The sequence below is a fragment of the Cricetulus griseus genome, chromosome 2 (assembly GCF_003668045.3).
Source record: "Cricetulus griseus strain 17A/GY chromosome 2, alternate assembly CriGri-PICRH-1.0, whole genome shotgun sequence".
In the NCBI taxonomy this organism is placed as follows: Eukaryota; Metazoa; Chordata; class Mammalia; order Rodentia; family Cricetidae; genus Cricetulus; species Cricetulus griseus.
Window position 1 is genome coordinate 412,820,316 of NC_048595.1, and position 14,877 is coordinate 412,835,192.

Below are 14,877 nucleotides of genomic sequence, written 5' to 3' on the forward strand. Positions count from 1 at the left end.
TGATCCTGCCTCAGCCTCACAAGTGCTGGGATTATAGGCATGGGCTGGCTACCTTGACAGACCAGCTTTCCTCCTATCTGCAGGAAGTGAACACTAAAGGGAAAACAGTACTTGTAGGATATAGATTAGAATGACTGCAGTATGTAATTTGGGTGCTCAAAAAAAATCCCTGCATCTGAGATCAACATTTAAAAATGGATACTCACATGTAATAAAACAAGGCAGTGCTTTGTATTTAAATTAAACATATTGAACAACAGTAGTACAGAATATGCTCAAGACTGGGGGGGCAGTGGGGGAGAACGTCACAGGTCTCCCAGATGGACTTCATCACTGTAAACACCAGAAGGACCACAGTCTCTGACATAATCAGAACTGGACAAACCACAATGGGTGTGTTCCAGTGAAGAGTTTGCCAAGGATCTTTCCAGGCCTATTATAGCTACTGAGCAAATGGATTGGCATGGATAGTTATATCCTTAATATGTACATCATTAAGAGGTCTGTATGTCTTCTCATTTACTGGTAACTTCTCCAATTCATCCAAAGTCTCCAGACCATCTATTACCCTGAAAGAGAAACAATGTATGTGAAAATTTTCTCAGCTTGAAATATAAAGTATCTATAGCAAGTATAGTCTCCAGGAGAGTGCTCCTTCTCTCCTAGTCATGTGGCCTGGCTGGATTGTGCCTCATGGACACAAGTGGCAAAAGGAAGCCTTAGGTCAGTTCCATCCATGAAGTCACCAAAATGCGATGTACTCTAAAAAAGCATTTTCCTTTGGCAAATGCATAGGCTCAGATTTCAGCCACACATTTTGTTTTAAGAAAAGACTTTTTTTAAGCTACATTTTAGAAGTTTCAGGCCATGTTCATGCATTTCCATTAAGATATAAAAGAATACAGGAACAGTCAGGTTTAGTGGCACATGCCTTTAATCCCAGCCTGTAGGAAGAGGTGGCAAAGGCAAGCAGATCTCTGAGTTCAAGGCCATCCTGGTCTACAGAGTGAGTTCTAGGTCAGCTGGGGCTCCACAGAAAGCCCCTATCTCAAATAAGCAAACAAAAACACAAGCAAAGCACACAGGGAAGAATTCCAGAAAGGATAATGAAGACTGCACTTTTTAGATTTACTGCTACATTAAGACAATTAAGTTCTATAAATGATCTTCTTGTCTGCATGAAAAACAGAGAACTTGAGAAATTCTGAGCTCCAGCAAAAAGGATCTGGAACATGAGGTCCTTTGGAAATCACAGAAGATTTACATGTTGTCTTTCCAGAAAAATGTGTGTACACATACAACTTCAAGTAGTTTAAGGGGCCTGGAGAGAGGTTCATTGGTGAAGAGCACTGGCTGCTCTTGCAGAGGACCAGGGTTTGGTTCCCAGCACCCACCTGGCAGCTCACAGCTGTCTGTGAATAGCTCCAGTTCCCAGAGAACCAAAACCCTCTCAGACCCCTGCAGGCACCAGGCATGCATATGGTGGACATAAACTCAAACATCATACAAATAAAATTGAAAAAAATATCTAAAAACCAAGTAATCTATAAACCTAAGGCTAAGCTTTATAGTTTTGTTTAACTTTTAGTAAGATAAGTCAGGTGTTGATGATCACACCTTTAAAGCCAGCACTGAGTGCTGGGATTAAAGGTGAGCGCCACCAATGCCGGGCCCTAGGATGAGTTTTTACTCTGGCACACTTTATTGATGGCCCAATCCATCCAGCTGAAAACACCACCTACTCTCCCTTATAGGTAAGGTGTGGCCACACAGTCAAGTTCTAGATCTTCTGGGAAAGTTCTTTATTTTTAACTCTTTAAAAAGTGTGTTTGGAGCTGGAGAGATGGCTCAGTGGTTAAGAGTACTGACTGTTCTTCTAGAGGTCCTGAGTTCAATTCCCAGCACCTAGGTAGCAGCTCACAACTATCTGTAACTCTAGTTCTAGGTGATCTGATACCTTCACCCCAAGGCACATAAAATAAAGGTTAAATAAATTATTTTTAAAAGAAGAAAGTGTGTTTATTTATCATGTGCAATTATGGATGTGTGGAGAGGCCAGAGGACTTCTGTGGAGTGGGTTCTCTCCTTTACCTGGGCTCCAGGGGTTAGACACAGGTTGTCAGGTTTTCACACATGACAGACAAGTGCTTTCTTTACCTGTTCAACCACCTCACCAGCTCAATGTAAAGTTGTTTAAAAAGGCTCTTGGTCAGCAAGAATCTTTAGTTTCTCCTCCTTTTGCCTGACACATGTTCTGACTAGCTGTGCTGCCTGGATAACCATGAGGTGAGCCTGAAAGTGAAAACCAACGATGCTGAAAAGCAAAAGGTACCTGGAACACTGGTGACAGTCATCATGCTAGTCCATTTTCTTTTCTTTTTTATTTTATGTATTTATTGTGTATACAGTCTTCTGCCTGCATGCCAGCAGAGGGCACCAGATCTCATTCAAGGTGGTTGTGAGTCAACATTGAACTCAGGAACTCTGGAAAAGGAGTCAGTGCTCTTAACCGCTGAGCCATCTCTCCAGCCCAGTCCTTTGTCTTTAAGTCACTATTTTCAGATATACTCCTTGCTGTTAAATGTTATTCTCAATGAAAACATATTAACTATTAAAACATATCACTATTAATTTGTACAACATGCCTAAGCAATTCTTTGGTTCCTCTTAAAATAAGGAAAATGAAGCTCAGGTAGTGTATAACTTCCTCAGGGTAAGCTGACAACTGGTGGGTCTAAAGTCCAGGTACTTTAGTTGTCCAACCAGTCTTTCCAGTATTAGCTATGCTATGATCACAGCCAGGACACTGATGTGCCAAAGAAAGAGATGACTAGAACACTCACTTTCCAAATACTGTGTATTTCATGTCCAGATGTGGCTGCTTGCCATAGGTGATGAAGAACTGAGATCCATTGGTATTTGGCCCATTATTAGCCATAGATACAACACCTCTAACGTTGTGCTAAAAAAGACAAACCAAGGTATTACTTATTTTTAAGATTTATTTACTAAAAGCTATATACATACAATATATATATATATTGGTTCTGCCTGTATGTATGGCTGCAGACCAGAAGAGGGCACCAGGTCTCATTATAGATGGTAGCACCCACTACCATGTGGGTGCTGGGAATTAAACCAGGACCTCTGGAAGAGCAGCCAGTGCTCTTAACCATTGAGCCATCTCTCCAGCCCCCAAGGTATTACTTTAACTATGCTGTCAACTGCAAATTCCAAATGCAGACTGAAACATTCTCTACCTTTCCAATATTCAGGGACCAAGAAATGGTTTAGCTGGCTTCTCTCTCCTAGTATTAATCAAATGTGAATGTTATGTATTATGCCTATATAATCACACATCTTCCAATCAATTTTATTTTCACTTTGGGGAAGTAGTCACAAACACTTTTATTTCTATTAATGTATAACAGAAAAGTTCCTTACATTTGTATTAAAGAATAGTGTGCTTGAATGAAGAAATGATCAGGCAACAAAACCCAAGTCCACCAAATCTCTTCTTGCATACTGGACTCTATGCTAGTTTCTTGCTCTGTTGAACAAAATGAACTAGTTCTAGTGTCTGTTCAAAACACAGATGTGCCAGGTGGTGGTGTATGCCTTAAGTCCCAGCACTTGGGAGGCAGAGGCAGTGGATTTTGAGGCCAGCCTGGTCTATAGAGTGAGCTCCAGGATAGGCCCCAAAGCTACAGAGAAACCTTATCTTAGAAAAAAAAAAAAAAAGCTGGGCGTTGGTGGCACACACCTTTAATCCCAGCACCCCGGAGGCAGAGGCAGGTGGATCTCTGTGAGTTCAAGGCCAGCCTGGTCTCCAGAGCGAGTGCCAGGATAGGCTCCAAAGCTACACAGAGAAACCCTGTCTCAAAAAAACAAAAAAGAAACAAAACAAAACCAAACAAAAAACAAACAACAAAAAAAAAAAACCAAAAGAAACAAACAAAAACAAAAAAACACCACCAAAAAAATACAGATGCTCACAAAGGTCAGTCAAGCAAATCGAAAACTGACAACTGGAGTCTAGTAAAGTCAACAGTGTATCTCTTGCTCAAGGTCTTTTTTCTTAATGATCATAGAGAATGCATCAGTGAATCTTTCTCCCATGGCCAGTCAATTTATTATGCCAGGACTGGAAGATCTGAAGAAGGTCTCGCCTAGCTCTAATATTATCAATACTACTAGTTTACAAGACATGGTATATAAGCATTGAAAGTATCTTACTGAAACAAATAAAGATAGTCTGAGTTGTGCCATAGAACGGTACCCAATAAACAACAGCAAAACACATAACTAACTACTGGTCACTCTAGCATTAGCTGTTCACCAGGTGACACTCACTAGAAAAGCTACATCAAAACAACACATCATTATCTCTGTGCAAGATATTATCTCTAGTCAGGTGTGCTGGCACATGCCTCAGCACAAGGGAACTGAGGGAGGAGGAGTTCTAGTTTGAGACTAGCCTGAGCCACACAGTACAAAGACTGCAATATGAGCCAGGCAGTGGTGGCCTGTAGGCAGAGGCAAATGATCTCTGTGAGTTTGAGGCCAGCCTGGTCTACAAAGCTACACAGAGAAACACTGTCTCAAAAAACAAAAAACAAAACAAAACAAACACAAAGAAACAAAGACTGCAGTAAGTCTTTTCACTACTGACTATGCTAAAGTGTTTTCATTTGATACTTAATGGCATCTGTCTCTTGGAGTTTAAGAACAAGAGCTCCTCTGGCATACAGGATATGAACCTTGAATACCCATCCTCAGCTCTGGTGTGTAGGATAGTGGTTTTTGTTTGTTTTTTTTTTTTTTTTTTTTTTTTTTGACAGGGTCTTGTGTAGCCATGGATAGCCTCAAATTCATTATGCAGATAAGATTGAACGTAAGACTCCTGATCCTCCTGCCGGGACCTCTCTAATGCCAGGGTTATAGGTGTGCACAGCATTCCTTGTTCATGTACCTCTGGTGATCAAACCCCAGGCTTTCTGCCTGCTAGTCAAGCATTCTGTCAACAGCGCCATGTCCCCAGATCAAGAAAAAGATGTAGCTTTGTTGTGGAATACTAATTTGTGTTACATTTGTTTATGCTGTAGAACATTTGTTTAACAATGCAAAGATGTGCTGCATTCTTTTTTGTTGCACTTTTTTAACTCTGTGAAGCTGTGTTAGTAACTGTGCCTGTCTAAATCACCTAATTGCCCAAACTAAATAAATAAATAAATAAATAAATAAATAAAAAACAAAAGGAAAGAAAAGAAAAAAAAAAAGAAAAAAAATTAAAAATTAAGCCTGGTGGTGGTGGTACTCAGAATTCAGGAGACAAAGACAGGCAGATCTCTCTGAGATGCAGGCCAGCCTGGTCTACAGAGTAAGTTCCAGGACAGGCTCCAAAGCTACAGTGAAACCCTGTCATGAAAAACAAACAAAACAAAACAAAAATTTAAAACACCTGATTGGTCTAATAAAGAGCTGAATGGCCAATAATAGCAAGGCACAGGAAAGGATAGGCGGGGCTGGCAGGAAAAATCTGGAAAGGGTAGACTGAGGAGCAAGAGGAGGAGGACTCCAAGGGCCATCCACCCAGCTACACAACAAGCCACGGAGTAAGAAGTAAAGAAAGGAAAGACAGAGATGGAGAAAGATACAAGCCCAGAGGAAAGGTAGATGGGAGAATTTAAGTTAAGGAAAGCTGGCGAGAAATAAGCCAAGCTAAGGCGGGGCATTCATAAGTAAGAATAAGACTCTTTATGCATTTATTTGGGAGCTGGGTGGCAGGCCCCTCAAAGAGTAAAGAATTAAAAAAAAATAATGACAACAGCTAGTCTCAAGTTAGTAATCCTGCCTTTCTTCAGCATTTGCTTATCAACATAGCATATGTCACCACAACTGGCACTACACTATTTTTTTTTAATAAAAAATATTTACTTAGCCAAGCATAGTGGCTTTATACCTTTAATTTCAGCACTTGGGAGGCAGAAGCTGGCGGATCTCTGAGTCCAGCCTAGTCTACAGAGCAAGTTCCAGGACAGCCAAGGCTACTAAGAAAAACACTGTTTTGAAAAAACAGTAATATGTTTAGAAGATTTTTGGAAGGAATGATGTTAATTTTTGTGAATATTAGATATTAGGGATTATAGACAAAAATTCTTATAATTTGGTTTTTTTCTTGATTTATGTTGCTAGTTTCCTCTATGTTGTCTAATTTACTTTATACAGTTGTTCATAGTATTGATTCTTCTTTTTCATTTCTGTCATATTGATAGTAAAGTACCCATTCTCAAAAAAAAAAAAAGAAAAAACAGTAATAATAATAATAATAATAATAATAATAATAATAATAATAAATGTTTTAGCCAGGCGATGGTGGCACATGCCTTTAATCCCAGCACTCGGGAGGCAGAGGCAGGCGGATCTCTGTGAGTTCGAGGCCAGCCTGGTCTCCAGAGTGAGTGCCAGGATAGACTCCAAAGCTATACAGCGAAACCCTGTCTTGAAAAAACAAAGAAATAAAATAAAATGAAATAAATAAATGTTTTAATTGTGAAAATTTTATGTGTATGAGTGTTTTGCTTAAGAGAGAAAGTATGTGCGCGTGTGTGCGAAGTGCCTACAGAGGCCAGAAGAAGGAGCTGGGTCTGCTGGAACTGGAGTTACAGACAGTTGTGAGCTGCTATGTGAGTACTGGGAACTGAACCCAGGTCCTCTGGAAGAGGAGTCCGCACTCCTAACCACTCAGCCATCTTGCCAGGCCTTAGTAACTGATTCTTTATATGCACTTCTGGGGGGGGGGGAAGCTAACACAAGTATTAAGTAAAAGAGAATGTAGGAATATCCAAATATCTAATAAAAAATGATGAAAGTTGGACACTGGGCTGGGTAGATGTCTGGTGATCAGTAACACTTGCTGCTCTCCCAGAAGACCCAAGTTAGGTTCCCAGCATCCATGCCTTACAGCTCACAATCAGCTGTAACTCCAGCTCCCTCACGGAGTCTGACTCCTCTGGTTTCTGCAGGCACCTGTACTCACTGGCACATACTCCTACAAATAATTAAAAATAGTAAAATAAGTCTTAAAAAATATAAAGTTGGAGAGTGATAATGGCTAATAATGCAATTGAAAAGTCTTCCCTTCCCTTATCCAGAAAGGCCAGTGAGAAGCCACGTGTAGTGCTGCAGCCTTTAATTCCATCACTTGAGGCCAGCCAAGGCTACATAGATCTTCACAAAACAACAGAACAACAACAGGAACCAAAGATGAAAGGCCAGTGACTCATGTCATTTAACTCAAACTTCATAGTAAGACATTAAGCTCCTTTCCTATAATAGGAAATACTTCAAGTTGGACCTAAGGACAAGTTCTTTTAATGTCACAATGCAGGTGACGCAAGACTCCAGAGCCTATGCCAGGCTAGAATTGCCACTTATTTTCACTCTGACATCACTTACTGAGTAGGCAAACACCACAAAAAACTATAGCAATTGGATAATGATTTGATCGTTGAGATATGTTCTTACTGTGTAGCCTTGGCTGGCCTGGAACTCACTATATAGACCAGACTCACTTAGAACTCATTGAGATCACTTGCTGTTGCCTCCCAAGTGTTGGGATTAAAGGTGTGCACCGCCACACCTGGCCCATGATATTAATGTGTTACTATCATAAAAAGTGTTCAAGTATAACCAGAAACATAGGGATATACCTTCAGATATTCACTATATTCGTCCTCAAACTTCTTGCCCCAGATACTGCTGCCTCCCCTTCCAGTACCTGTATAGCAAGACAAGCAAATCAAAAGAAGCATCTCATTAGACTTCCATGGGGATTTCATTTTGAAAACAGGAGGGCTGCTTTATACCATTTATTTATTTATTTATATGGTGGTGGGGATTCAACCCAGGGCAGTGCAGAACTCTTTAAAAGAGTTCCAGCAGAACTCTTTAAAAACAAGTGTGTGTGTGTGTGTGTGTGCGCGTGCGCACATGTGAGAGAGAGAGAGAGAGAGAGAATCTGTTAAAGTTTCAACACAGGAGTTCATGTATGCTACACAAATTCTACCACTGAGTTATATATCTCCAGCATTCCCATCTTTTTTTTTTCTTTAATTAATATTTTGAGGTAGGGTTCCCTTAAAGTGTCCTGGTGACCTTGAACTTATAACCCTCCTGTCTCAGTCTTCTAAGTATCTGAGATAACAGACCTATGTACCATCTAGCCTCTAGCACTTCTCCAAAAATTAAAGATACAGATCAGAAAAATAAAATCCTCCCAACAAGGAGAATAGCTGTGGGCTAATAACTCCTTCTAAAAAAAAAAATACCTTGCTGCTGGCTGAACCAAAACCAAGTACATTAATTTCATAATTAATGTATTATGGTACATTATGTATTATGTATGTATTATGTATAATGTATTATGGTACCTGACTGTATTCCCAGCACCCAGAAGGTAGAGGCAGGAGGATTGAGAATTCGAGGCAAATCTGGGCTATGTGATGAAACCCTATCTCAAAAAAACTAAAAGCGCCAGGCAGTGGTCTCGAACACCTTTAGTCCCAGCACTTGGGAGGCAGAGGCAGGCGGATCTCTGTGAGTTCGAGGCCAGCCTGGTCTACAAGAGCTAGTTCCAGGACAGCCTCCAAAGCCACAGGAAAACCCTGTCTCAAAAAACAAAAAAAAACAATAAAACTAAAAACAGGGACTAGAGAGATGGCTCAGCTGTCAAGAACACCTGCTGAGCTGAACAAGGAGGACACTGATGAGCATCATAAACTGCATGAGGGAAACCCATGAGGGCTCAACCCTACCCAGAGAGCTGCAGGCAACTGAGTGATGCTGGGAGCCAGAGAGATGGTCTCCAGGGAGGAACTGGTTGTTCAGTGCCAAGTGCTCAGCCCTGAAGACATACATACAGATAACATTATATAGACTCAACAGGTTAAATTTGGTAATACATATTTATATTAATTAGGGTTACTGTTGCTGTGATGAAACACCATGACCAAAGACAACTTGGGGAGGAAAGGGCTTATTTCACTCACAGTTCCATAGAACAGTTCATCATTACAAGCAGTGAGGGCAGGAACTCAAGCAGGCCAGGACCTTGAAGGCAGAAGCTCATGCGGAAGGCATGAAGGAGTACTACTAACTGACCTGTTCCTTGTGGCTTGCTCAGTCTGCTTTCATAGAGATCCCAGGACCACCAGCCCAAGGGTGGCCACATCCCACAATGGACTTGGCCCTCCCACATCAATCACTAATTAAGAAAATGCCCTACAGGTTTGCTTACAACCTGATGTTATAGAGGCATTTCCTTAAGTGGGGCTCCCTCCTCTCTGATGACTCTAGCTCAGTGGTTCTCAACCTTCCTAATGCTGCAGCCCTTTAATACAGTTCCTCATGTTGTGGTGACCCCAACCATAAAATTATTTCATTGCTGCTTCATAACTGTAATTCTACTACTGTTATGAATCATGATAGAAATATCTGTGTTTTCTGATGGTCTTAGGTGACCCCTGTGAAAGGGAACCTCTGCTTTAGCTTGTGTCAAGCTGACATAAAACTAGCCAGGACAATATGTACCTGCAAATACATAGATGCATGCAATGACAACTGACAGAAAGAGAGGCCATGAGTTTGAAGGAGATCAAGGGGGACTTTGGAGGGATGAAAGGAAAGGCAGTAATGTAGTAATTAAATTACAACCCATCCCCCACCCCCCTCCACCCCATTCCACCCCCAGAAGAACACTGCTGCTTTTACAGAGGACGTGTTCAGGACATGGTTACTCAAAACCATCCAAAATTCCAGTTTTAGGAGATCTGATACCCTCTACTGACCTAAGCAGTCACCAGGTATGCATGCAGTACACTTACATACATGTAGACAAATACTTTTAAAATAAATACATATGCTTTTTTGGGGGGGGGAGGGTGGGTTGAGACAAGGTTTCTCTGTGCAGCCCTGGCTGTCCTGAAACTCACTCTGTAGACCAGGCTGGCCTTAAACTCACAGGAATCTGCCTGCCTCTGCCTCCCAAGTGCTGGCATAGGACACCATAGCCTAGCCTAAAAATAAATATATCTTTAAAGAAACAAAATCCCTAAACTTTTCTGCAATTGTCAAAGAAGCCTTGTTATACACTCTATGTTTTATTTTCAGTTATTTTAAACATTTTTTTCATATGACATGTCCAACCTTCCTAATTTAAGTTAGTGGAAAACTCACCTGTTGGATCTCCCGTTTGAACCATGAAACCCTTGATGTTCCTATGAAATACACAGCCATTGTAGTAATTACTGGCGCAAAGAGCCAAGAAATTCTGAAGAAAATAAAAACAATGATTGAGAAATAGTTTTGGCAGAAACATACTACAGATAAAGGTCCATCAGTTAAGAGCACTGGCTGCTCTTTCAGAGAGCTGGAGTTCAATCCCCAGCACCCACATGGCAGCTCAGTCTGTAACTGCTGTTCATGGCATCTGACACTTCATACAGACATCCATGCAGGCAAAACACCAATGCACATAAAATAAAAATACACAATTTTTAAAAAGGTCCAAAGTTTCTGAAAATGCTATCATAGTGTATTTAACTCTGACTTTTAGGCTTTAGCCACTCTCTTCTCTGGGAATAAGATAGTCTTCTGCAAGTCCTGGGAATCCCTGCATGCACCTGTCCTGCACGCTCCATATCTTAAGGCCTTGTAATCTTTGGCAGTTAATTTCCTCCCCTTGCCTTTCCCAGCTGGAGTATTAGGCGCTGAGGGCAGGGAATATCTCCTGCTCATTACTGTATCCTAGACATGGCTGCATAGTCTTTTGACAAATAATTGCATGAATGAAAAATAGTTGACTCTTCCTCCATTTATCATTGCCATTTCAATAGGCTAACTATTTACAGAACAACTCTCTTATATCTTAATTATAGGGGCTGGAGAGATGGCTCAGGGGTTAAGAGCACTGTCTGCTCTACCAGAGGTCCTGAGTTCAATTCCCAGCAACCAAAGGGTGGCTCTCAACCATCCGTCAAGATCTGGTGCCCTCTTCTGGCTTGCAGGCATACATGCAAGTAGAACTGTATATAATAAATAAATAAATAAATAAATAAATAGTTTTAAAAAAATATCTTGCCAGGCATTGGTGGCACACGCCTTTAATCTCAGTACTCAGGAGGCAGAGGCAGGCGGATCTCTGTGAGTTAGAGGCCAGCCTGGTCTCCGGAGCGAGTGCCAGGATAGGCTCCAAAGCTACACAGAGAAACCCTGTCTCAAAAAAACAAAAACAAAAACAAAAAATCTTAATTACAATTCCTGAAAAGAATGAGGAAAAAGAAAAAAAGGTATTGGACTCGTTATGGTTATAGAAAAAGCACCTAAATATATATAATAGGTTATATATATTTAGTATGTATGGTGTGCATGCGGTACATACATTCATGTGTGTGTGTGTGTGTGTGTGTGTGTGCAGGTAAGGGAGCCCCTGTTCATTTGCAGAAGCAATAGAAGATGAATATCCCAATCTGTCACCCTCAGCCTTTTCCCTTTCAGACAGGTCTCTCACTGAACCTGGAGCTGACTGGGGTAGAAGACCCTGTAGTCCTCTTTGTGTGTGTGTGTGTGTGTGTGTGTGTGTGTGTGTGTGTGTGTGTGTGCCCACTGGGGTTGCTAGTGAGTGTGATCGTGATCACCCCATGTTTTCTGTGAATTCTGGCAATTTGACTCTGGTCCTCATACTTGCATAGCAAGTACTCTTCCCTGCTGAGTCATCCCCCAAGCCCACCCTCCTTTCGCTTATTTAACTATCATATGGGAAGTGGAGATTAGACCTGCAATGACTATTGCAGATTGGGCTATTCCAGATAGTGGGCTGGAAGAAAGTTTCCTTACTTTCTAGGCTGAATAATTTAGTTCAAAGTGGCTGCCCTGTTATATTAGAGTGGTTTTGTTTGTTTAAGGATGGGTCTCACTATATAGCTCTGCCTGGCCTGGACCTCAAACTAGGAGACCAGTAGCCTCTACTTCCTGAGTGCTGGGGCTAAAGGGGTGCACCACCATATTAGCTGATTTTTAACATGCAAACAGTGGTACTCACCTCACATGTTTTGGGTGTCCTCTCACAGAAGACTTCTATTTTGATATCTCCCACATCTGTGTGCAATGTCACAGACTAGAAAAAAGGAGAATGTGAGAACAAATAATATTTCTCCCAGTAACTATAGGATCTGTATTATTTCTCTGACTGGATATTCATGATGGCAATCTGATTTAAGACATTAAAGATGACTTGTTTGAACAGAGAGGCTCTGACAGATAAGTCATAATCATTTCTCCAAATTTATATCAATAGTAAGGAAAAAACTGTAGAAGATTCATATAGATTGAAAAGTGACATCTCTCCTAAATTTTGGATGCAGACGTTGTAGTCAAAAATATTTTTACTTTGAATTTTTTATGCTTTATTAAAAACAATGGCTACTTTTTTTTTCTTTTGTTGTGAGACAGGGTTTCTCTGTGTAGCCATGGCTGTTCTGGAACTCACTCAGTAGACCAGGATGGCCCTGAACTCACAAAAGACCTCTATGATTAAAGGAATGTACCACCCTTGCCTGGCTTTTATTACTGATCTTTATGTCTCCACACCATTAATATTTAACTGATAAAATGTTAAGGAATTGATTTTTCAAAAACTGCCCCCCCCTCAAAAAACAACTGTTCCCACCATTTCCTTTTGGTAGTTTAATTTTGATAAACAGAGTTAAAAAGCAATTCCTTCATTTACAAAAGACAACAAACCAAAAGCTGTCAGAGAATCCAAGTCCTAGTTGGTGGAACAGGCCACAGTGCTTTCTCACTTGCCTCTTCTTTTCTTGTGGTGTGTGTTGCTTGGTAACTTTACTTCCATTTCTTATTTCAGAGACAAACAAACAAAAATCTACTGGAAGTTTCCTTTTTTGTTTATTTATTTATTGAATCAGGTCTTGCTATGAAGCCTGGGTTGGCCTTACAGTGGTAGCAATTCTCCTGCGCCAGCCTCCTGTGCCGCCTTCTTACAACAGTATCTAGCAGGCTGGTGCCAGGCTGAAGGTGAGAAGTGCTTTGGCAGAGGAACAGTAGCTACTCTCCCTGCTATTCTACCTCAGGTTCTACCTGAGCTGCTCAGATCTGCAGGGAAAGGACATGATCTGTTCGTTTGCTTATTTATTTATTTATTTTCCTGCTTTTTGAGGCAGAGTCTCATTATGTAGACCTGGATGGCCTGGAACTGGAAATCCTGGAGACCAAGGTGGGTATAAGTCAACCTCCTGGCCAGGCGTTGGTGGCACACGACTTTAATCCCAGCACTCGGGAGACAGAGGCAGGAGGATCTCTGTGAGTTTGAGGACAGCCTGGTCTACAGAGCTAGTTCCAGGACACCAGGACAGCCTCCAAAGCCACAGAGAAACCCTGTCTTGAGAAGAAAAAAAAAAAGTCAACCTCCTGAGTGCTGGGATAACAGACCTGTGGCACCACACCACTCTACACTAGTACACACATCTATCTCCCTCCCCTATCCACCTTTCCTCTCTCGTCCTAGATAAGCACTCCACCACAGAGCTACACACTCAGTACCTTGTCTGACTTCCTAAAAAATATTCATAATTTTAAAACATGGCTGAGAGTTGGTGGGCCTTTAATCCCAACACTAGGGAGGCAGAGGCAGGCGGATCTCTGTGAGTTCGAGGCCAGCCTGGTCTCGAAAAACCAAAAACAAAAACAAAAAAATTAAAACATGTAATAGGGTGCAGACATGGCTTGCAGTAAGGAGCACTTGCTGCTTTTACAAGAGGACCTGTCCGGTTCCCAGAACCCACACCTGCTAGTGGCTCCAGCTCCAGGGAATCCGACGGGGTTAAAAACAAGCCAACAACCACCCAGTTAGAAGAATTCTACAATACTTACCATCCTCCCTCTTGATGGTTCCAGGAAGCCTTGCAGAGAAAAACTGAAGATGAGTTTTTAATCCTAAAAGAGGAATTAGTTCATTTTAACCCTATCTTTCCCAGCACACTTGTTCATCTTTATGGTAGATTTACAAAGAAAAGCTTATAACATCCTCTAAATAAAAATCCTACCATAGAAGTGTTGAGATCCTACCCAACGCAACAAGCACCCCTCTCTCCCAACACTCTACTTATTTTTCTCATCTTTCTTCAAGGCTCTTTCTGTAGGCTAGACATATTCCCACCTTCCTGTCTATTGGTCGAGCTAGGCACTGGCGCACCCTTTACCCAGACGTCTGTACAATAAATTTCACTCTTCACAGTCTTTTTCTAACCCCAGGTCTTACTAACCTGACAATCGTATTTAAAAGCGCCTTTCCCATATGCTCTATGTGCTTTCCCCGTGGTAGTGGTCACTAGCAACATACATTCTTCAATCTAAAGTCCCAGAAAGACCATCTGCAGCCCAAGAGTTCATCACGAGTAACCCCAAGAAACAAAACGGGCCAACGTGGGGTGCAGCAGGCATCGAGTGCACGCACAAAAGGAGAAATGCCGTTACCCCACACTTGCCCACTTCGCTGTCACCGCCGCTGCGGAAACAGAAAAGACTCAACCTCAGGTCCCCGCATGTCTGCGGGTTCCAAATGAGTGTTTTTGCCCCACCGGAGCAGAGCGCGGGGCCCTTCGCAGAGAACATCTGCTTCCCGTCAGTCTCCCCTCTCAGCACCTCACCTCTCGGCCCCCCACCTAACAGCGAGAAGGTTCTCCAGACAGTCACACTAAGAAACAACCTGCTGCTGTCCGTGCAACTTCATGCAGGTCTCTGGAGTCGGAAGCAAAACGCACAGGACCACTTCCGCCCAACTTCATTCCTACATTGCTGGTA

At 41.7% G+C, this 14,877-nt stretch overlaps 1 protein-coding gene across 5 annotated transcripts; it reads right to left on the reverse strand.

Moving 5' to 3' along the window:
• Window positions 1-207: 207 nt before the first annotated feature.
• Window positions 208-14,876, reverse strand: Ppil3 (peptidylprolyl isomerase like 3). 5 transcript variants are annotated; one of them, XR_003481495.2, is made up of 8 exons: window positions 14,783-14,876; window positions 13,948-13,976; window positions 12,101-12,175; window positions 10,237-10,330; window positions 7,713-7,780; window positions 2,844-2,962; window positions 2,158-2,292; window positions 438-569 (listed from the first exon to the last, which is right to left on the reverse strand). XR_003481495.2 is itself a non-coding variant. In XM_027396947.1 (7 exons), the coding sequence occupies exons 1-7, from the start codon at window positions 14,859-14,861 to the stop codon at window positions 443-445; spliced, it is 591 nt and encodes a 196-aa protein (XP_027252748.1). In that variant the 5' UTR covers window positions 14,862-14,876; the 3' UTR covers window positions 208-442. The 5 variants fall into 5 exon arrangements, 4 of the variants coding, with proteins under 4 accessions (XP_027252748.1, XP_027252750.1, XP_027252749.1 ...); XM_027396947.1 differs by lacking the exon at window positions 2,158-2,292 and having other exon boundaries at window positions 208-569; XM_027396949.1 differs by lacking the exon at window positions 2,158-2,292 and having other exon boundaries at window positions 208-569; window positions 13,948-14,010; window positions 14,783-14,874.
• Window position 14,877: the final 1 nt, after the last annotated feature.

Coding starts and splice junctions, on each gene's coding strand:
- Ppil3 (XM_027396947.1), bottom strand. CDS start 14,861: ATGAAGTTGGGCGGAAGTGGTCCTGTGCGTTTTGCTTCCGACTCCAGA. Junction 7,781..10,236: donor TCAAACGGGAGATCCAACAG/GTGAGTTTTCCA, acceptor CTTGCTATACAG/GTACTGGAAGGGGAGGCAGC. Junction 2,963..7,712: donor AATATAGTGAATATCTGAAG/GTATATCCCTAT, acceptor TGTCTTTTTTAG/CACAACGTTAGAGGTGTTGT.